Below are 24301 nucleotides of genomic sequence, written 5' to 3' on the forward strand. Positions count from 1 at the left end.
TAAATTATTACTTTTTAATACAAAATCAACAAAGTACAAATAGTTTGCCTAGTTAGAGAGTGGAGTACTTTGACTGAACAAGTTCTCGTCCTTTTCTCCGAACTTTGGTGGATGATCAAGAATCTCATCAATGATACCGAAGTCTTTAGCATCTGAAGGAGACATAAACTTATCTCTCTCCATGTTTGCCTCTGCAACAAAAATGGTAAATTAATTCCACATTCTCATGTACATTGCCAATACATTATAAACACGTACGATTTATGGAAATTGTACAAGAACAGTGCTACTCTACCATTGGTTAGATATACCCTGAGGCTCCCCAAAATAGCAACACAGTTTATTATAGGTAGTCATATTTTTCAATACTGTTCTCAGAAACTAATGCAGATATTTAATGGAAATTCTGAGAAATTTTTCTATCAAAGAACACTCTTTGTGCTGATTTAAAAACCATATATTTCAAATATCATGTGATTTCAACTATTAAGCATATCCAATACACTACTAGAATGACAGAAAATTACCTTATGAATAACATAAACAATTGACATTTTTGGCAAAAAAGTCATGACTGTTTCGAAAAATTAGAATAAAATTTATCATCTTTTCAAGAAGAGGAAAATGGTCCACCACTATAAGAAATCAATGGACTACACTCCACTTAGACTCTATCCCATTTTTTTTTCTCTAGAAGAATTTACCCATATGGTTTTTAAAAAGTAAAAGGAGGTTCAAACTTATTACACATAAAAATGCTTTACCATGAAAACTATGTATTAATAACAAAGGTACATCAGAATATTTTGGGCAAACACTTTTCTTTTGAGAATATAGTTATAGGAATTTTTCACAATTCTCACCATAACATTGTATAGTGTATGTTTTGATTCATAATAAAATAGTCTAATGCCAAATGACCAAAATCCTAGTTGTTCCTTTTTTGAATGATGAAAAGTTATATGAGGAATCTAAACTAGCAAAGCCGAAAGCAAGGGTTTGGGAGGATTATATCCCCCTTTACTATTGGGGATGATTTATAGGAAACAAAAAGCCAAATTATAGCAAACATTCCACTTTATGCTTCTCGTAAGCCAGTTTTATATAAAATAAACTAGATATTAAAATTTACACTTTATCATCGTTTTATCGAACAATTTCCGGTTTCATACTCAGTTTTTGGAAAAATTAAGAAAATAGAAGTATAGATAGACTTTTCAAGAATAATTATCATTACATATACGAGGGTCTTCCAGAAAGTAAAGAACGTTTTGTTATAAGTCAATAAAAACAAAAGATAAGAGCATGAAAATTTATTTATAAATACTTATAAACTTACTCTATTTTTCTACAAAATCGCCGGAACTGTCAAGGGACTTGTTGTAGCGTGGCACCAGTTTTTCTATACCGACGTTATACTGTTCTGCCGCCAAGGAATGAAGCCACGTTTTTACTCCTTCTTTGAGGTCTTCGTCACCCAAAAAGTTTTTTCCGCCTAAAAACACTTTCAACTTTGGAAACAAGTGATAGTCACTCGGAGCCAGATCTGGACTATACGGAGGGTGTCCGAAGATTTGCCATTTGAAAGAATTGAGTTCTGCTTTGGTTCGTGCACTGCAATGAGGCCGAGCATTGTCGTGGATCAGCACCACTTTCGACGACAGCATTCCGCGTCGTTTGTTCTGAATAGCGCGGCGAAGCCGATGCAAGGTCTCGATGTAGGCCTCTGAGTTGATTGTTTCGCCTCTCGGCATGAACTCCACATGGATTAGGCCTTTTCGGTCCCAAAAAACTGTGCCATCAATTTCCTGGTGTTCAAATTTGGTTTTTCTTTCCTGTTTTTTGTTGGTGAATTCGAGTGATGCCATTCCATTGACTGGAGCTTTGTTTCCGGGGTTCGATAGGAAACCCAAGTTTCGTCACCCGTTACGATGCGGTCAAGAAACGCATCACCTTCTTCGTCATACTGAGTCAAAAACTCAAGAGCTGCTCCCATCCGTTTAGTCTTGTGGACATCAGTAAGAATCTTAGGCACCCAACGAGCACACATTTTCTGATAACCAAGACGTTCAGTCACTATTTCGTGCAAAAGCGACCTTGAAATTTGTGGAAAAAATTCCACTAGACCACTCAAAGTGAAACGACGGTTTTGTTGAATTTTTCCATCAACTTTCGCTGCCAACTCGTCAGTAACGAGTGACGGCCTTCCACTTCGTTCCTCGTCGTGCACATTAGTTCGACCTTCCTTAAATTGAATGCACCATTTTCTCACTGATGACTCGTTCATCGCATTGTCACCGTAAACTGCCTTAATTTGCCTATAAATTTCAATAGGTCGAACATTCTGTGCATTCAGAAACCGTATCACACTACGCAGTTCACACTTGGCGGGATTTTCAATTAACGCCGCCATTTTAAACTTTCACAGGAGACGCAAACGTACCTCACGGTACCGCTACTCAGCTCACACTGAGGCAGAAGGTGTGGCTAACGAACAAGCTATCTACCGCGGTGGTGAGGGAAGTGCGCCGCCCGTGATGCGCAATCGTTCTTTACTTTCTGGAAGACCCTCGTACATACATACAAAGTGGAAATATTCTAAAGTAAGATATTTTGTTAATTTAGTATTAATGCAATAAAAGTTAAAATGTAAGAAGATCGTATGGAATTTGATAAAAGCCAAGTATAACACAACACGTTAAATTGAGTAAAATACCAAGGCAATTAAATCACTACAAAGATTGTTTGAATTAAATTATAACGTTATAAAGAACGCAGAAATCTTAATTGATAATAATAAACAGAAATATTTGTTTGATTAATTCATTAAACAATGTAAGATAGTGTGTATTGTCTTTTATATAACTTGTACAACTTTCCCATCTTTCCTAGAAAATGTTAAAACATGACTGACAGTTACGACAACGTATCAGTTATGATGAAGGTCGTTAAATTTCGTCTATTTATTCTTTGAATTTCTTGTTCTGCTACTTCAAATGTTTCTTATTAAAATGAAAATTAATTTGGTATGCACAATTTAGTAGAAACTGGTTTTGGATTTTTCCAAAATAAAGTACTATTATCCTCTATTTAGATACAAAAGATTTCAGAAAAAATCTGGCATCAATCGTGTCCATGTCTTGAAATGTTTGCTTGTACTTACTATGACCATCTTACTTACTGGCTATGTGGATAAGCCATCACAACCCCATTTACGGGAGGAACATATCGTTGAGAAAAAAGATTATATGATATGGTCAAGCAATGATTGTAAAGGTACTCTAGCAAATGTTTCATAAATTTCAGTACTGTGTGGATACCAATGCTCTTTTTTCTTTTAAAAGTTCATCATAGGTAGGATGAACATTAATTCCTATGTCATAGGATAAATACAAGGGCAAACTGTAATCATCATTTGATAGACCTGCATTAACAAGAACACCAAGGCTTTCAGAATTCATTTGTCTAATGTTATGTGGACGAACTGAATCAGTTCCTCTGAAATGGTATTGAGAATCTGTTTATGTGTACTTCACTTAGTCGATATTAAACACACCCCAAAAGGTGTACTCAGCCTACTGATCCACACAGTTCCTGACCTCTTGCTGTGAGATTCTTGATAAAAATATGGTTTTCAAATAAATTCATATTGTTTATTGAAAAAGTTCTCTTATTTCAACCCAATTCTTGCCATGATCTATTAAAGTAATAAAGAAATATTTGACTTAGATACCACCACATGACCTCTCTATGCCTTAAGCTTTTTGATGTGTGGCTGGATTTACTGCATACATATGATCAAATCATATTCACATTCCAAAACAATCACAATTTAACTTGCTGTTAAAGCAAAAAATTTCCTTCTATAACTAACAACTGACTTAAATGGATGAAAAACGAAGCAATAATAAATATATAATCCAGTCACATCGATTTATTGCAATCAATCTTTGTACAGTGAAATTTCACAAAGTACTGATATCTAAAGTGATCTAAAGATAAATTCATCAATGAAGTATTTTACCACAGCTGGAATTTCATGTTTTTTTAGCACATACCCTAATGAATACTTTTATCGTTGCCTCAATATAGTGCAAGGAAGAACATGAATTTTAAATTAACCCAAAACTTAAATTAATCAAATATAAAACCATATATTGGATTACAGCATAAAACACAGGGAAATGTGTCGTATGGTGACTGATATTTTGTGTCAGTGGTTTGATGGTTGGTTATCATTTTCATGTATGTCAAGTTATTTTTTTAAACTTCAAAGTCTTAAACTTTACCTTGATAGTTGAAATAGTAGTGTTATAGAATACAATTTTTAATCGAAAGTGAAAACAGTCGCTAATGGAGAGAAATCTGCATTGGGCTATAACCAGCTGTATGGAACAACACTGTTATATTTGCCTTAAATGCGTAATAAACATTAATATACAGACATATTTTATATTTCAAGGGATTTTTACTTAGGAAACCCCTCTTAAAGAGTAAACATTTAATATTTGTATACATTACTTTGGTTTTTAAAACTTTTAATTTTACAGGTAAGTTTGTAACAGTCCGATTTCATATGCTACACTAAGCTGAACTCAAAATTCATATTGAATCAACCCTTCCCACCATATTTACATTATCTGTAGACTAACTTATTTACATGACTGAATGGAAACGCGACTGTTTTATAAAAACCATCTTTTACTGCCATTGCATGCGTCCCTGATCACTCACAAAATATCTTAGAAACACCTACAGAATTGCCTTACATTGTTTTATTGTCCAACATTTTAAAAGTATTAAAGATAATATCATAATATTTATTGCAGTAGTTGGTATTGTTACCATAAACCTTTACTCAAATTTGGTAGGATTTAATGAGTTAGCTTTTAAGATATACATACAGTTTTTCATGAAATACACATACAGACAGACAGATGGGAAACTAAGTACTGGAGACACATGTTCATAATTATATGAAATGTGTTTGTCTTGACCTGAGCAATAATGTGATATACCTCTGTCCAGAGAGTTACAGGATATGCTGTATAATGTACAGTCTTTTGGTACAATCATAATACCCTTTCTTTTATTATTGTTTATGTGTGTTACTCTGAGTAATGTTTAGTAATTTGCTATCTAAACCACTATAGATTTTTTAATTCAAAGAAATTGCCAAACACATAACAGCGTTGGTGCCAATTAAAAATTATCAATACAAATATATTTTTAATTAATTGTATGCTATACTAAGCATAAATTTAATATTTTATAAAGATTTAAAGATGGTTATTATTTATGTAGAAATACATTTTTTGTTTAGCATTATTGAAATTGCTGATTGATTCCTAATGTATAAATTGTATACTGGGAACACTGTATAAGTACATATGTTTGAGACAAAGCATATTGAGCTGAAAAGAAATATTATATAATTATTTTGTAACTAATAGAAAATATTAAATCTTATATTTCACACATCACAATTCATATTACATTTCATCTGAATAAAGCCATAGGAATCATCACAATGTATCTATGATAATGATGTTGTTTATTGCGTTAGAACATACTTACCTATTTTTTCTATTGGAAGTCCTGTGTGCTTCACATATAAATTGTTAATTTGCTTTTTCAGTTTTATTATTTCCTCGGCTTGAATCTGGATATCGGTGGCTTGTCCCTAAAATTTAAAAAATCACATTTTACACTTAAATTACTCGCTTATATTTTTTAACAAATTTAATTCGGCAGAGTCTTGCTTATCTATTATATAAAAATGAAACTGTTCGTGTGTAACAGCATCACTCACAAACGGCTGGACGGATTCGCCTAATTTTTTTTAAAATTTGTTCGTCTTGATCTGTAGAAGGTTATAGGATACTTTTTATCCCTTTCCCGATTCAGGATTCCGCCCCACTGGTTACAGAAATACCCGTAAGAAATGCATTGCAGCAAACATATGTTATTAAGTGAAAGAGTCTTTTCAAATTTTTAATCAGCTGTTCTTTGTAAACATATATAATGCGACAAAAAATATATTTATATATAATTTAATTACTACACTTATAGTTTTAAAGCATAGAGTAAGCTTAAGAGAAACGACAAATTTTGTTTAAACTGTTTCTGCAATCACTGTTAAACATAGACTTTACTATCCAGATAATACAATTCAAATTTGACGTAAAAATTCACCTTTAACTGCAATATTTATTTAATATAAACCATGCTCATGCTTGATCAGAAGAGCAATGCAGATATCATAATTACTATCTTACGTTGGCTACAAATATAAAGAATGTTATAAAATCAACCTTAGTTGTTTTTTTTTTGACAGAAGTATCAGGAATGTGGTACATACCTTCATAATGCGCCCAAGAAGCTCACGAAGGAACGACTATCAATTATCTCAGCAATGTTTAGAATGTGATAGAAAATGAATAAGTGAATATAGTGTACTGTTTTCAACGGGAAATTGCGTGCAAAGCCGCGGGAAACTTATTGAAATGCGCAGCGAAGCGCGCCGGGTCCGCTAGTTTGATATAAATGGATGACAATGCCATTGGATAAGCAAACAGTTAGATAATACAACAAATGAAAAAGAATCTGGGTAACAGTATAATAAAGTTGTAATATTACACAGTTATTGTTTTAACATTATGTTTAATTAATGTTAAAATCTACCAATTAAATCACCTAATATATTTTTGTATTATATGTGACAACACATTTGATAGTATTTGAGAACAAATTATTGAGAAAAATCTATGGGCCAACCCTTGAAGATGGAGAGTGGAGGATAAAACATAATGTAGAGTTGAGGCAACTATATATGGACCCAGACATAGTGGCCGAGGTGAGAAGTAGGAGAATGAGATGGGCTAGCCATTTACTAAGGAAGGAGGACAACTCCTTAGTCAAGAACGTCCTTGTAAACAATCCGGAGGGTAGAAGACCACCAGGAAGGCCCAAGTTGAGATGGCGAGACCAGATCAGAAGAGACATAAGAAAACTGGGAAGAAGGGAAGAAGAGGCAATGGATAGAGAGATCTGGAGGCAGTGTGTTGGCGAGGCAAAGTAACACCTTGGGTACCAAGAGCCACGGCAGTAAGTAAGTAAGTATGTGACAACACATGTGCTTACAATCTTAATCTAAAAGAAAAATATAATCAGTTCATGACAAGTTAGCAAAGAAATATATAATAAGTTCACTTACAACTGTATATATAGGTTGAGGTAAAGTTAATAAAAATAAATACTAGATTCTTACCACAAATGCTTTGTTAAAAAGGTTATCTTTACATTGGATTGACATCAAGTAATAAGAAATGGCAGATAAGCAAGACTCCATAGTACACAATTTATAACAAAGTACATGCTTTTGGCTTGATCTGGCACTAGTCATACTCAATTGTATGGTCTTCAAGACTATGGTACTTAAACATATTAAAATTTAGTTATAAATTGTTCTAAAATAGTCCTTCCGGCTCAGTCAAAAGAAGAATGTAGATTTGGAGGCAGCGGAAATATGATTCATTTATTCTCATGGGATTTACAATTAACAAAAATGTTTAAGAAATGTATTTTTTTATCTAAGTTTGTAAATAACGGAATTGTGAATTTTATTAAAGTTTGAACGGTTCCCATATTGACATGAAAGGGCATACCAAAGTGGTCAATGAACTTAGCCGAGAAATTGCTTTTAATACAGTACAGTAAAATGTTTATTATGGGTACCTGCACACCACCGGAGGGCTGATGGATCATGATGCGAGCGTTGGGTAGAGAGTGGCGCATGCCTGGCGCACCTGCAGCAAGCAGCAGACTTGCCATACTACACGCCTGACCCACACACCAGGTGGCTATAGGTGGTAATATATACTGCATGGTGTCGTATATACCTAGTCCTGCTGTCACACTGCCACCTGGGCTGCATAACAAACATTATCATCAACTAACAGATGACAAACTGCTACATGAATAAAAGATCACTTATTACTAGCTGTAAATAAAATGAATAGTAGTAAGGAGTTTGTTATTTGCCCAATAGTTAAAAGAATACGCAAGTCAGCTGTCACTATATTTCATATAGTGTGTGTTCAACAGGCGCGGCTCCAGAATGACTTCTCGGGGGGGGGGGCAAACCGTGCAGGTTGCCTACTTACAGGGGCAATAAAACCCAAAAAAATCGTGAAATGAGAAACAGGGAATGGGGAAGTGTTTTACACGAAGAAAAATGAGGGCATATTAATGGTACAGTGCAATAAGAGTATTTTTATTCATGAACAATTCTAAAAACATAACATATCGAATTTCTAATTTCTACTACTACACTGTCAAGCTTAATTAATCCAAAGCAAATTCTAGCCGATGCTTACCCACCTCTCGTCTTAGCAAATCTATCTATTACTTTTTTCAATATCTACATTAACATCTCTGTGCGTAAGCATGAGGGCCAATCCAGTTAAGCGGTCTTGGCGCATTGTGCTTCTTAGCCACGTCTTAAGAACGCCTCAATCCTGAAAATGACCTTTCTGGGGTTGCGTTGCTTACAGGGAGGGTAGTCAAAATAACTAAGAGGTGGTTAATTAACTGGTATGCCTCCTTATCGCAAGATTGAAGAACATCTGCAGATGACTTTGACTTTGGTAAGTTGTTTGGATCCCCTCTCGACCACTTACTGTACCATAATTCCAATTCGGCTGCAGTTTTGCCATTTCAGGACTACTGCAAGGCAACAATGAAAAAAAATGAGTCTACAAACTGTGTGGCTTTTTGTTTTAGGTCCAAGTCAGCCGCAGAACTTTAGCATATTCTCTGGTAGAAGCCAAGGTAAATTGAATACTTGTATTACTTCGGGTGGAAATCGGTCTTTAAGGTCCATCACAATGAAGTCAAGGAGAGGATTGAAGACGGCTAGACGGAAGTACTCTTGCGGTGAGTCCGTTGAATAGTTATCTCGGAATCCTTGACGGATACATCTTCTTGGAATTCGAATGACGACATCAAGAATTTTGGTCATGTCTTCAATTTTCTTCCAGATGCCTTTGAAGTGCTTAACATTATTCTCACGGCGCGAAGACAAAACCGACACAAGGTTAGATATTTCTGACGTCGCTACGTCCAAAGTGAGTGAGGACTTCTGTAACAGTTTACTGACAGGCAAGGGGTGGTCGCGAGAACATCACTAAGACAGAAAAACAGCCACAAGGAAAAAGGGGTCTGTCAACGCTGCGCGGAGCTGGACAGCCATACTAGATGAAGACGTATCGGCCCATGTCGCTGATTTCATCCAGACACTCGATAACTTGAGGCAAATCCACTGTGTACTGTAGAACACCATCATGGCGCTCAATCCACCTTGTCTCGCAAAGACCTGACAGTTGATGACCCACTTAGTTTTCAAAACCGTATTTCTCTTAGGAGAGTCATCAAAAAAAGTCACACAGCTCTTCATCGTTCCGATGGCATTTCTAATGCTGATAACTTGATTTGACTTCGAAAGGGACAAGTTTTAATTTGTGACTGAAGCAGGGAGTGCGAAGGGCGTTTCTCGCATACTTCTGTATCTCTTGCACCGCACCCTTCAACTCATGAAACCATTACAGAGCAGTTATCTGTTGCAATTCCAATGCATTTGTCAAGGTTCAGTCGTAGCTTCTGCAGCATGCGTATAACGATAAGCCCTATTGCTTCCCCTGTTAACTTTGTTTCAGTTGCAGGTTCTCTTCGTTCTTCTTCCTGTTCATCATCCTGTTCTGCTTCATTCTGTTTTTTCTCTGTTTCTAAAATGTCGTCAAATGTGTCAATGAATCCTACGAAGCTTTCGTGGACCTGCCCTGCACTTGTAACGTATCTGATGACTAGACTCAATTGAGATTTGTGTGATATGTCCGTTGTTTCATCGAACATTATTGAACGCCACGCGCTTTGGCCGCTCTCTGTTCTAGGTCCCTAAGTCCTCGCGTAAAATGCCTAATTTTTGCCATCCGAGCCTGATTCTCGGAGGGGGCAAAAGCCCCGTGGCCCCCCCCCTGGAGCCGCGCCTGGTGTTCAACTCCTAAGGCTAATTTCAACAAAATTCTAATTTACAGAAAAAGTCCATTTGAATAATTTTAACATTAAGGAGAATTGGTAAAGTAAATTGGTCAATTTCATGTATCCTTTTCTCTTTATATTAAGGTTTACATTCTTCCTCCGTCTTCTTCAAACTTTGATCTAACTTTTTATAACATTTTACAGGAATCTATTGCAAATTTTAATTTTAATGAATTGTTATATGAGTTAAACAAATTAAGGGTATTTTATTTGGATACTCATAAATCATGTACATTTTGTTAGATTTGACATAAGAGTTATTTATAACTTTAGTCTAGCAGGTGTTTAAAATCTGTGATAACAATTTCGGTTTAATACGTCGTAGGTTCTGAGAAAAGGATACATAAATAATTTACATTTACGTAGGGTACATAAATAAACATTTTTAAGAAACGACAAATAAAGTAATCTTTTACTTGATTATGCCACAAAGTAGTTTCCATTTCTATATATAGATTTTCTGGATTATCCATTTCTTCTAATCTCTTTTTCAGTATGTTGACCTATTCAGCTTCATTAATCCACTGGACGTTAAGTTGTCTTAAAAGTTTACTCTGTATTTGCCAACTACTACTTGTCTAACTTGTTTGGCACCAAATACTACAAAATATTTCCTATATTAAAAGTAGAAACTATATCATAAGCTCCATTTTTAAGAGTGTCCAAAGATAAAAACATGTTTTATTTTAATCAGCGAGATTCTGTGTTTATAAATTAAACATATCACTCAATAACTTGTAAATGAACGAAACATATAGCGAAACATGTAGAATGCTTAATTTTCACCTTGAAAGAGGAATATATGGCATCCTGGCTAACAGGTATACCAATTGCTAACAGCAATGTCTTCCCTGGATTGTAACTGTTTGTTATTGTCCGGAGAAAAAAACCTCTCATTCACACTAGGATCATAAATGTTTTTGTATAAAACCATAATGAAATAAAATGATGTATACATAAACAATCAAACTAAATTGATAGGTTGTTACAGGATATAAAAAACATTTAGTCAGATGTAAAATACCTGTTGATGTACATGTGAACTGGTTTCTTGCTGTTCTCTGACTGAAGAAATAACAGCTGTGCTACAACCAGAGATGACAGGGAATCATCAATCTAAACAAGAAGTACCGATTTTTTCAATGCTAAAAAAGTTCAACCTTAAGATGAGAATTATATATGTATTCACAACTTACTTATAAAAAAAATTAAATGAAGTAATTTAATTATACAGGATATTTCAGACCACCAGGCTCAAATATCTAGCGCTCAAACAGCTAACTGCAAACGTTTGGTTTAAACAGGTTCCTTACTTAATCAACACCAAAAATGTCAACTGTGTTAAAATAGGTGTCCCAAAAACAGAGAGTTCCATGTTTGAATTTCAATAATATCAAGGCAAACACATGTCATGTCCATCATTTTAAAGATCTTAAAAATAGTGTTTGTTTTTGTTTTTTATGGCCAAGTGAAAGTTTAAATTGTCTCTTCACAAGAGTCAGACAATTAAAAGGCAAAAAATAAAATATAAAAATGATTTCTGAAATTAATCTCTTTGAGGGTTAAGACAGTTCAGTAATGTAGTTGCAGTATTAAGCAGAGCTTTACTATAAGAAATCATTTCTACATTTAGATTAATTTGTCTTGTATAGCTGTATTGGTGCACTTTGCCTTGCATTGTGTCTTTTGTAATGAAAAGGTAATTTCTGAGAAGTTTATCTGGTACTTTGGTAAATACTTTGGTTTGAAAATCTTTTTTATGAACTACAGAATGCACAAATTTCAGCTTGTCATGTACTGTCTGTGACCATCCCTTTGACAATTACACCATAACCAATTAAATTGTCTCTAAGGATACATTTTTGCCAAGTCGTGTCCGTGGGGATTGTACTCGTAGTAAACACTTTATCTCACATACAAAAAATGTTAACAGCAGAAAACAAACCATTTATATTCTTATTTCAGTTTGAGAATATATCAAGTCTTGTGTAGCTTTGTTGTTGGAAAATGTTCTTTTTTTAATAACAAGATATTAAAAATAAACTTAAATCAAAATGTTCATTTTACTGAACATAGATCTCTTCTTTTTAAGATCGAACAAGCATCAACCTTCCAGATATTTACTTGTTCTGAGTAAACAAGTGAAATATACTGTTCAATTCAAAATTTAATTAACCTGATAGAGAAAACCTAACACAATTGAAGTAGAAGAGGTTAGTATATTACTTAATATATCTTAGATTTGATATGATTAATTCATAAACTGAAATCTACCAGATTATTATTTCTATAAATATGACAAAAATCACAATAAAATACATAGTACTCATACTACGTATTTGATAGAATTCCATGAGATTTTGTTAGTTTGTAATACAGACAATACCACTATAAGGCTGATAATTCAGCCTTAATAGTAATACTTAATAGTAATTATAACTTGTACTTACTGGTCCCATTACACATATTATTCTGTCTTTTAACAATCTGGAAAAGATGTCATAAGCCCGCTCACCCCTGCCTGTCTGTTCCACCACAATTGGTACAAGGGCATAACTATTCACAACAGCTGTATGTATCTGTCTGCTCAGGCTGCAATGTTTCAGGTGGTTTGACAGCAATCTCTGAAAAATTATTAAATACGTTAATTACAACACATACAGAATTATTTACATTACTGATAGAAGTCAATTTATATAACTTAGTGTTTATTTTGAATAATTAATCCCTTTCGTGCCCACAATTTTATTTTGGTTAGTTAGCAAAAAGTACCAAGGCATAACTTATTTCACTAAAAATACAAAGTTTTACCTAAATTATGAAGTTAAGAAATTTTTTATGAGAATCTTTAATTTTTTTTTAACTTATAAGGAAATTAAATAATCTTCCTCACAACATGTAAGGTACAATGTTTATTTTATATTTAAACATTTAAAAAATAGATATAAGATATTTGTAATTGTAAATCTTTTTAGACTAAGATATCCAAGTTACTCACACTTGAAACATTATTCTAATGAATTAACTGTTAGAAGTGTTGGAAAGTCAATTTAAAGAACTATTCAAGCAGTGACAGGTACTTTTGTGTCAAGCTCATGGTAATGTCAAGGTCACAGATAATCTGATCAGCTGGTATAATTTTAGTTGTGTCAGTGGTTAGTGATGATATTGCTGCTGCCCAGGTGACTAATAACAAATAAACAACGATCAGAATGATCAGAAATAAAAATACTAACTTTTTCATTAATATATTTAAAAAAATGTTCAGTAACTTAATGACTCAACTATTACAAATCAGCATCATGATCCATAAATAGGTCAAGCAACATTAATTTTTTAATACCCTCCACCCCCCCCCCCCCCCACCCCCCCCCCCCCCCACCCCCCCCCCCCCCCACCCCCCCCCCCCCCCACCCCCCCCCCCCCCCACCCCCCCCCCCCCCCAACTTAGTACTAAGTAAGAGTATTATCCTTTGAAAATTTCATTCTGTGGACACATTGTGGAAATAGGTTTTTGTTTGAATGTTCTAGAATGGATAGAAGCTGAGATATTTAATTTAGCGCTGAGGTCTGAAAATCCCTGGAAAATAAGCGTTTAAACAAAAATGGCCATCATCAGCTGAAAAAATTTGTAAATTAAAAATAATTTTATTTTTGTACTTCCAATGAATTTTGCTTTCAAGAATAAAAATATCAAAAATACAACAAAATCTTGATCCAACCAAATCATTTGTTTTTGGACCAATTGATTATGGATTTAAATATTGCAATCATAGTGTTAAAAAAATAGTAATTTTTTACATTATTAGAGATATTAACACACCATGGACTCCTTTCCAGTCAAATCCACCAACATTCATATTTCGAGAAAGATTTAAGATAGCAGCCAGGGTTGAAACATTGCCATTGTGGACTGCATTTCGAATAGTGGTGATTTTTACAATTTAAATTACATTCACAGCTTATTAGTTTTTTTCATTGTGAACAAAGTTCACGGCTTAATTGAGGTTTTCTAAGTTGGTTGGGGACCCTGTTGACCCTAATCCTTAGAATTCTAATGCCAACCTTATGTGTGTATCGAGTCACTAGAGCGATCAAAATATTGTATTTTTAAGATGAGTCTGATCCTCTTTCATGTAAAGTAATTTTATTTTAAGAACGCAACAATTTATTTATTAAAATTTAAAATAGAATATACAGACTAATTGTAACTCAGTTTTACAAAGAGCCTAAGTTTTCAATTATGGATATGAGGGAATAAATTATCATCATACAGTATTAATATATTATTATTATTTTAAATAAAGGGTACTGATAATAATTGTTTCCAGTGTTCTAATGTTTATCTTATGAGAGTATTTTAGTTTTATTTTTAAAACAGCTGATTACTAAAACACAAGTGTTACTAAGGCAGTAAAAGTTAGCTTCAATCCACTTATCAAGTTAACATCAGCTTATGAACCAAGTTTTCAATGAATGAAGAAGAAACTGAGTATTTATGGTATTTGTGGACAAGTTTATGTATTACGTGTAACTGAAATACCTTTCCAGTTTTAAGGTCCTTCAGCATACGATATTTTCCTACAGTCACTGTTCTAACTTGGTGCCTCCGTTTAGAGATTAGGTCCAGATCCTTGTATGGCATGACATACTGAGAGAACTTGTCCTCTGGGGTATAGCCAGCAACATGACAGAATTCATCTATCAGTCTCCTCCCAGTAGTGTCCAAGTCCCAAGCCACTATCTTGTAGTCTCCTGCTGGTAACCCAGCCTTCGGTACAACCTTATCAGTTGACACCATGGTTCAACTGAAACAAAAATGTAGCTTAACAATATACCATTAATGATATTTGAAAATTAATGTTAGAACATATTTTAAAGAACGTTACTTTTTACCGGATTAACCACTAAATTACTCACCACAGTGTTTTAACTAAAGTGAAGGTTATTTATATTTAGTTGTTGTCTTTTGTTAAATAAACAAAGTAATAATTGTGAAAGTAACGGCTGGAGTGGCAAAATACGAGTTTTGTGATATTAACTTATTGGAATAGTCCTACAGAACAAAACAATATAAGGTTTCATAGGATGGAATTGAGAAAATAACAAAGTTGCAAAATATAAAATATGGAACTACTTTTAATGCATGGAGCAATATTTCCATGTTGTATATCCGCGTCAGGCGTCACGTGACCTTTTCTGATCGCGATTCAACCTCGTGATGATGTCATCGGATGCGCTGCTGCCATCTTTGGAAACATAATGAAAAATAATACTGTAATGAGCAGAAATTTTACCCAAATGAACGATGTTTTTTCTTAATTCGAGCTACAAATGAATTATTTGTTATTGGGTTGAGACGAGTGTCTCCGGCCATCAGCAAAAGAAAAAACATCCCTCGAGATAGTACCTATATTGTAAAATATCAAATTCTAGAGGGGCTGATCAGAAATATAAATTGAAAAGTAATGCAAAGAAATATATATCGCTACCCAGAGCAAACAGTGGGACATGTACCAAACACCCTACTTTCGGGAATCAGCGATCAAAGTTTTTCATGTTAGATGATAGCAGTTTACTTCTTAAACATTTGCTTATTGAAACTAAAAAAAATTACCAAAGTGTCATCTGATACATCTTTAAACAGTTTTGCAAACAGTTACTTGTAATTAGTACCTCAATTACGGACATAAAAAATATAAAATAAGACCTGGCATGGATGTCCCACTGTAGCACTAATAAATCATACTTTTCCAAATCCATGTCTCAAGTATAATCTTTACACTATTATTTAGAACAATTAATTTTAATGATAATAAATAATGATGAAATAAAACAATGTTTGTTAATAATTTTTTATTTACATTTTTAAAACTTTTGTACATACAACTTTAAAAAGGTATTAAATTTATCAAGAAAACATTGTTTTAATCATCTTCATCACTGCTGTTCTGGGCTATTGAAATGACCTTCTTTGAGCTTTGTAAATTACAATGAAATTGGTGATGTGCTTTAGGGAATTATGTTTGCTGAACACAATGATAATAGATCCTTTTTCTTATTATCTGAAATAGGAGGTGCTTCGGTATAAGCTTTCTTTCAAAACTAACTCCTTTGCACTCTTTCTAGATTTTTTTCTTAAGTGTCAATTTCTTTGAAATGTTCGTCTTTATAAGATGTCTTGTAAAACAATGAATATTCATTCTCTTTTCTAACTTCTACTATCTTTACATCGTTCCATGTACATTTCTCATCATCTTTGTTATCGTAGAAGTCTAGAGTTTCCATTTCTTTTACATTATACGGTTCCCCTGACTTTTTAGAGGTCCTAATAAGCATGGATATTTCACTAGGAAAAAAATTGGACAACTTTTCAATATTCTTTGTTTTTCTCTTTCAATGCTGGAATGAATACTATCTGCTTCATTTTCCGTATGACAGACTATTAGATATTTATGTGTAATACTTCCGATATGCATGGTTTGAATGCAAAATAGGTACATAGCAAAGACATACTTGTTCTTATTTTGTGATACAGTGTTATCACTGTAAAATATTAAATTCTTCTTGTCCTTACAGTGTTCCTTAATGAATTCATAAACGCAGCTTGCAATTTCTACACCACCTCGGTTTGCAATACCTTCGTGCCATAATTAACAATAACCTGTTCTTTGTGAACTGTCCTTATTAGAAATGTCAGCTATTGTAAAATTATAAGCATTCAATTTAGACTTGTAATAAAATAGTGATGCTTTACCCTGTGGCAACTGGAAGAACTGCCTCTAAATCGTACACTGCTAACATCAGGTTTTTGTCACTAGCACATTATTCCTTATCCTTTTCTTTCTCCATTCTGGAAAGTGAAACTTCTTCTTTGTGCTTTTTCAGATGATCTTCCTTTTCTATTTTTTCTTCAAAGTTCAAGAGTTTGTACTCCTCGCATTTTACACATAAATCCTTCTTTGGCTTAAAAAAAACTTATATTAAACTTGGTATAAAAAATTGATTCATACAAATGTTTTTTTACGTAGTGTGACGGCCCATTAAGAAAGCCCCTGACCATTTGACACTGTGAGGTCAATATTATTATTGACCAGTGAAGTACTATAGTATTTATATTGTAGTATTACCAACCAACGATTCTGCATTGTTTCCTAACAGTAAAATGTAAGTGCTATTACTTACAAAATATCTACCGTCACCTAAATTATTAAAAGGAAATAAGGAACAGTGATTATTATATTTATTTAGTAAGATATCAGTCCAAGTGATAGTTGCTCGGAATATTCTAGTTGATCTCAACTGAGTTGTTAAGCGGAAGTAGCCCGATACCCGTGGCAGCTTTAGCTGCAGCTGGCTGAGGAATTCGCTGATTCTGCTGACTCCAGCCTGTGTCTGGCCAAGTTGTGTCGTTTCTAGACTCTGTTACGCCCAAGTAAATCGTTTGGGAGCAGCACCGTACGGAGTCTAGTCCGCCATTTTAATAAAAATTTGTAGCGAAAAAGTATGTGCGTGGAGTGAGTTGATCGCCGGTACTCGAACGTAACGCATCGCTCCGTGTTTGCCCTTCCCTCTAAAATCTAAATTTTTTAACCTACTGTTTCGCTGATGAATGATTAATGTATTTTAAAAGTACAGTTTAGGGAATGTGAATAGTATCGTAATAATTATTAATGTGAAAGATTAAATTAAAATCAGATTTTTGCGGCCAACTAGTTTTCTGATTATCTAATTCCCAAGTCCCGTCTCGTCCGTTACAGTAGATCAAACCTTTAGTCTTGTTTTCTTCTTCATACATCCTATACATCATTGATAAGTTTAACCCACCTTCCAAGTACTCCTTATTAGTTCTTGCCCTACAGTAATGGGATTCAATCCGTGGGAAATTATTTATGTGTTCCATTACTGAATTTACTAATGCATCTTCAGTTTTCTTCTGTTTCCCATGCTTTCCTCTTAAGTCTCCTCCTGTAAAACCATTAACATCACTCTTTTTCATGACAGTAGATATAAAATTGTTAGAAATAGCAAATGTAGATTTAAACATTAATTTACAAACTCGCTCTCTTCTACAATCTATCTCAAGGTAAAACGATGCGTTGCGTTTACGAGCTGTAAGTGGTTGCTCATTATTGTTACTGGAAAAAGAAATGAGTTTTGATATGTAATCTCTTTTTCTTGTTATGTCACACAGATTGTAAAATTTATCAAAGATTGTCTTTCTACATGCATTTGAAAATTTCAAATTACACTTTAAAATGCATTTGTCAGTACACCATACGCCTAAAACCTTAGGTCCCATGATCTTTACCAAGTCTCGATACATACGCCAAACCAGAATTAACTTTCTTTTTCTTTATATTTCGTGACCAGTTTTCCACGTTCCTTAAACGCTTTCTGGTTAACTTTTTATTTAGGCCTATCGTGTTTTCCCTTAGATTTTCATCTGACTGCACGTTAGGTAAATCTTGCTGGAGGGTTCCATTAATTGCACTACTGTCAGATTCTGAGCTTGGGACATATTCTGGATCTCTGTCACTGTCATAAAAAAGATCATCGACTAAATTTAAATCATCCAGGTTGTCATCATTTTGGTAATCTAATTCATTGTCTACTTGCAATGGGTTGTAAAACTGTTAAGTCTGTACTCCTCAAAACTGTATTCATGATCATTTTTACTGGGGCAGGTTATTTGTTCAGTAGGTGTTGATTGATCAACGGAGCTGTTGCTTAGAATAAATTCATCCAGTTCTGCTAATCCGAGCACATTGTCTCCTTTTATGGATACTATAGTATTGCCTGGTTGCTTACCTATACACTGCACAGCACATTTACCAGGTATTTCAGGCATTGTCTCACTTTGCTCAAAAGTCTCCACAACGATAGAATCACCACCATCCAGTGATCCTGGTATAATTTCATCATCTGAAACATAAAATGGAATTAGGTCCTTTTAAACGTAACTGAATAAAACATCATTAAATTATCAAACCTGCTATATTCAATTGTAGTTGTCGCTAACAGTTACACAATAGGCTACAGAAATTATTTTAATTTGTAATGAAAAGTATAATCCGCCTGAAACTAGTTTAAAATAAGTTGTAACTGTGGGACTTAGTTAAGCTGATAACGTAGGTCTTCAATAATTTTAGCTAATACTTTTTACAAGTAAAACGGGAACTGTATAGTGAGCGTTCTTTAAATAGGATTTATCAAATTATTCGATTATCTAGATTAATTGTGAGTCTCATAATATAAGCTTTAGGCCTAACATTCTGCACAGTTATTCTTAGCCTACATCTCTAATTCCTTTTCACAGTCACCATCACCGGGATGAAGGTCGTTAAATTATATCCAATATCCTATTCTTCTAGATAGATAGCCATGATGTGTAGAGGAGGGATATTTGATAGTATCCTATTTAAGGCGTACTATAGCTAAGGTCATCAATACTTTTAAATAATGCAGTGTAAATAATCAAATTCCCAATATTTTAAGCCTAGATCGGCTACCATATTTTATTTTTTATGCCTGTGTAGCCGATCTAACACAATCTTAATGCTACATTAAAATCTAAATAAAGTTTTATTAATTTTAGGTTATGTATCAGCTATAAGTAAAAGTTCAAAAGCACTTACCTTTCACAAGTCTGACTTTTGTTTCTTCAATATCAGCCAACTTTTTGGAATTATTAATTATTTTTTAATGTTCTGGAAGAAAACATTGCACAAATTGTGCTGAAAAAACACTTTTATCATAAAAATAAACTAAACAGTATGAAAATTAACCTTATCTCAACACAAAAAACAGCTGGTGTAATATTGGGACAACTTCAGTGCACTGAAGACAGAAACAAAGGAATAAAAGAGCAACACTGGGACAACTCAGATATCCCACTGTTTCACTATAATATAATGGAAAAACAACTAAGTGTTTACACCAGGATATCTTTTATATTGCTTTAATTGTTAGATATCTTGGGAAAACCCACTGTAGCACTGAAATCTCCAATAGAATCAAAACCTATCATAACCTCAAAAACACTAAAAAATTGTATCAGATGTCCCACTGTTGCACTGAGGTAGCGATATGTCAAGTGTAAAAAACTTAATAAATCAAGTAAAAACCCAATATTAATATATAAACGGACAGTAATAGAGAAAACTTAACCATTAATAGGAAATAATCTCGTTTCAGTTAAAACGTTAACTCCTAACATGACCGACAAAACACCCCGAAACACACAATTCAATTGATCCGTGAGCCTCAGATAACTAATACGCTATTAGTCCTGGCCGCAGATAACATTGAAGTACACAGATATCAAGATACTAAGCACACAAACAGAACATTTAAAACTTAACTATTTATGAATATACCCCCTTCTTCTTCTATGGAGCATCCTATTGCAAAGCACTTAAGCCTAAAGAGCCATTTGTGCAACCCCAGAAGCACACCATGAGGCCGACTAGTCTACAGTTTCAGCAGTACTACAAACCGCAGAAAATAACCAATCAGGTAATATAAACCATGTTATTTGTCATTTGCAATCCCTAAAACAATGTATATTTTTCCTCAGGGGGATGAGCAGAATACGTTAATACTATAACGTCAAATTCGTGATTTCCTGGGTCGGCCTATAACTTCATAGACACCAATTTCTGGATCTTTATTCTTCAGAATCACACTGTGATCATACAAAAATTTATAAAACTTTTCTTTACACTGTGAACATTCATTAATACACTGATTTTACAATTATAACACACAGTAAAAGCACAGTTCGAGCCAGTAGACATCATAATCTGAATTGACTGGTGTTATCAGTTTGGACTTTGAGAACTGCTTCATCAATGTTTTCTTTGTTATTTTACCTGTCTGGGCTGTAGGTTGCTAAAATAATATAGCCTAAAGAAGTCAATCAGCCTAATATGTAGGCTAACAGTTATATAAGAAAATATGGGTAGGGTACGATAAGCGGACCCGGTGTTTTATATCGAAGAATGTTATCATCAATACCTAATAGTCTCATCTCAAATCCTAGACTATCAATCGATATAAAAGTATCTATATTCCTCAATAACAATCACATGTTTTAAATTAAAATATGAATCTAATATTTACAGTAATCAAACAAATTACTATAACCAAAATTAGGAAAACTGAAGACGACCATATTTGCTCCCCTCACAGTTACAGTTGTTTCTTTCCCACAAATCTCACATAATGGGGTTTTCGGTAAGAGCCGAACATGTCGAAGCCACGAAAAACCTGTCTATTCATCTTTATAAGCAATGTCGTGTAGTTTTTTTGACTGAAAATTGACTACCGTTTTTAATAATCAAATGTTACTTATGTAAAATTGAAATATTACCCTACGTGTATTACTTGAAAGTGTTTACAGCTGTTGATATAGATTATTTAACCCTTTGAACCCCAGGCGACGAAATATCGTCGCAGAGAAACTACGCGAAGATCCCCGCGGCGACGATGTATCGTCGCCAATGAAGATGCGAGAATCCCCGGGCGACGTAATATCGTCGCCATGGTATATGCGTTTAATACATATTTATTTGAAACCGTAAAATACTTATTTTACGAGTATTAATACATATTTATGAGTATTTTAGTAAAATACAAATTTTTTGTTAGTAATATAGTGTATTTTAAATAACATCTATGCTAAAAAAATATATATTACTCTTTGTTGCTACAGCTGTATTTGTTTACAAAGCGGTCTAATGTTACGTATATTGTCTTTGTGCGTGTGAATTGAGGACTTTTTTTTTTTTCCCCCTTGGGGCAGCCCTACTGCCATGCACTTAAGCCTCAAGGGCCTTTTGCGCACCCCGGAAACACCATGAGGCCTACCAGTCTACAACTCACGCCTATCAAGTCCTGGGAAAAACTCACCACCCCTGTTCAAGCTACCAAAGATGGCATACCGCTCTCTTGCTATTGCAGGGCAATCAAAGAGCAGGTGCTCAGCAGTCTCCTCCTGCTCATTACACCTTCCACAGAGCGGATCCTCCTGAAGGATGCCAACCCTGTGTAGATGCTTCTTCAGGTGACCATGCCCCGTAATGAGACCAATGACCTTAGAAGACATTGATCTGTTTAATGAGAGAAGGTCCGAAGCCACCTTGGGGGAAGGTGACTGTAATACCATTCTACTTACTCTCAAACCCGGATGCAACCTCCACCTTCTCCCATGCTCCGCGCGAATCCATTTCGAGACAACCCTAGAGGATTCACACCTTGGAACACCGCAGAACGGTTGAGGGCCCGTCATAATTGTTGCTGAGCCCTGGTTGGCCAGGGCATCAGCTCTTTCGTTCCCAGGAATCCCCTCATGTCCAGGAACCCAACAAACGGTTACATTGTTGTGTTGATTCTGGCAAGGGAGGAAACGGTCTGATAGCAATCCCAAACCAGTTTTGATTTGATTGCGCCAAGAATCCAGCGCCATCAGCGCTGCCTGACTGTCCGTGAAAATGTTAATCGTCTTGCCCCTATATCGAGGACGAAGATTCTCACGAGCACATTCCATAATGGCTGCGACCTCCGCTTGAAAGACTGTCGGATACGGACCCATAGGAACCACCCAGCTCCCTACATGGTCTCACTCCCAGAATTCCAGCGCCTTAGTCACTTTTTCTTTAGTGTTAATCTTATAGTAATAATCAGTTCTGTGAACAATGAGTGACAACATTGTAAATCACCCCGAGTGAATTGGACAGACAACTGGATGTTGACCTATCAGATGACGATTGGTCTGACGTCTCATCAATTTTCAGTGATGAAACTGATGTTGATCCTACCTATAGGCCAACTATCTCGGACTCAGATGACGAAGAAATGCCATTTAGTCAGCTATCTACTTCTCGAGGTAACGCCGCCGCTAGGCCTACTCCGGATCAACCAACCAACCGACCAACCGGCCTCAGTGAGATCACGGTTTCAAAATCTTTATCTTTAGAGATATCAATATAATTGTTTTTTGTACGTACATAAAACTAAATTTAGGAAAAATAAAAATGTGGGTGCCCATAGTAAAAATTTTTCTTATTTTTGAATTAAAAAATCTTAAAATCTATTTTTTTTTTACCTAAAAAACTATAAACATATATTTTAAAGTTATTTTAAGGTTGTTAAACAATTTTGTATACTTCAGACTAACCTTTTTCTGTGTACACAATTCCATTCTGGACATTTTGGTGTGTAATACAAGATAATAGCATAAAAAATAGCAAAAATATTAATTTTTTACGAACAGTATGCAATACAGCTGTTTTCTGCTCCGGGGATTCTCTGTAGTTCTTAGGTCAAATGGTTTTGGTACGTTTTTTTTCCCCACCATCAATATTTTGGTCTGGGGTTCAAAGGGTTAAGTTAATTGTTCAAAATAATTAATTTACTAACGATTGATTATATCGATGGTTTAAATGATTAAGTAATATCGTTTGCCAATTTCGATATAAAAAACCGGGTCCGCTTAATTGTACCCTACCCGAAAATATTAAGGCTGAGATAGTCAAACTAAACTTTATCCATGATACTGAACTAGCCTAGCCTAAACCTACCAAATGTGAGGTGCATATTATCCCTTAGCTAATTTACTTTAGGCAATGTCTATACATGTAACCCCATAGATAATCTAGGCTAAATACACTCTGAATATTAGGGATCTGTGCTATCAAGATCCAACAATTAATTTGTAGAAGATTATAAAGTTGCACAAATAATAAAACAATAAAAAAACTAGGAAACCACTTGAGACTAGCTGAATATTAATTTTAAAACCAAGCTTAAAAATTGAAACTAGTTTTAAGTTTAAGAATTATTTTGAATTAACTTAAAGCTTCTTTCTTAATCCCAATTAGGACTATAATTATGATAATCACCACATTAATACCTTAATATTACTGAAAGTAATACAAATATTAAATCCTACCTTGTGTTAATATTATTATTGTGTTGCAATGTTTAATTATAACTGAAGAATAAAATATTAAAACTGAGAGATAATTTGAGCACGTGGAAAAGTACAGGAATCAAAACGTAAGAAATGATGTGATGTAGATTCAGGATTCTGTAAACTGGATTTTGGATTGGTTAACTTGATTAGCAACTCTATAGCGCCAACTTAGATTGAAAAAGTTATAATTGAGTCGTTAACGTACTATACAAAATCAGAGATGAA

The 24301-nt window shown here is 34.4% G+C and overlaps 2 protein-coding genes across 4 annotated transcripts in view; both read right to left on the minus strand.

Annotated features, from left to right (window-relative positions):
• LOC124355153 (ATP-dependent Clp protease proteolytic subunit, mitochondrial) overlaps positions 1–24301 on the minus strand; it is a 39431-nt gene continuing 15130 nt past the window's right edge. Inside the window, exons 1-6 of one of the 2 annotated variants that reach the window (XM_046806143.1) lie at positions 13097–13213; positions 12549–12722; positions 11123–11214; positions 7738–7930; positions 5578–5683; positions 1–191 (exon numbers count right to left, since the gene is read on the minus strand). In XM_046806143.1, coding sequence (XP_046662099.1) covers positions 49–191; positions 5578–5683; positions 7738–7930; positions 11123–11214; positions 12549–12557 — 543 coding nt within the window. In that variant the 5' untranslated portion in view covers positions 12558–12722; positions 13097–13213 and the 3' untranslated portion in view covers positions 1–48. Of the gene's footprint in view, positions 192–5577; positions 5684–7737; positions 7931–11122; positions 11215–12548; positions 12723–13096; positions 13214–24301 lie in introns of those variants that run through there. The other variant, XM_046806142.1, reaches the window with a different exon arrangement.
• On the minus strand, positions 14440–24224 carry LOC124355155 (maternal protein exuperantia-1). 2 transcript variants are annotated; one of them, XM_046806146.1, is made up of 2 exons: positions 17926–18367; positions 14440–14906 (listed from the first exon to the last, which is right to left on the minus strand). In XM_046806146.1, exon 2 carries the CDS (start codon positions 14897–14899, stop codon positions 14537–14539), a length of 363 nt encoding a protein of 120 aa, XP_046662102.1. In that variant the 5' UTR covers positions 14900–14906; positions 17926–18367; the 3' UTR covers positions 14440–14536. The 2 variants fall into 2 exon arrangements, with proteins under 2 accessions (XP_046662102.1, XP_046662101.1); XM_046806145.1 differs by lacking the exon at positions 17926–18367 and adding an exon at positions 24053–24224 and having other exon boundaries at positions 14522–14906.

This window comes from Homalodisca vitripennis, chromosome 2 (assembly GCF_021130785.1).
Source record: "Homalodisca vitripennis isolate AUS2020 chromosome 2, UT_GWSS_2.1, whole genome shotgun sequence".
NCBI classification, from domain to species: domain Eukaryota; kingdom Metazoa; phylum Arthropoda; class Insecta; order Hemiptera; family Cicadellidae; genus Homalodisca; species Homalodisca vitripennis.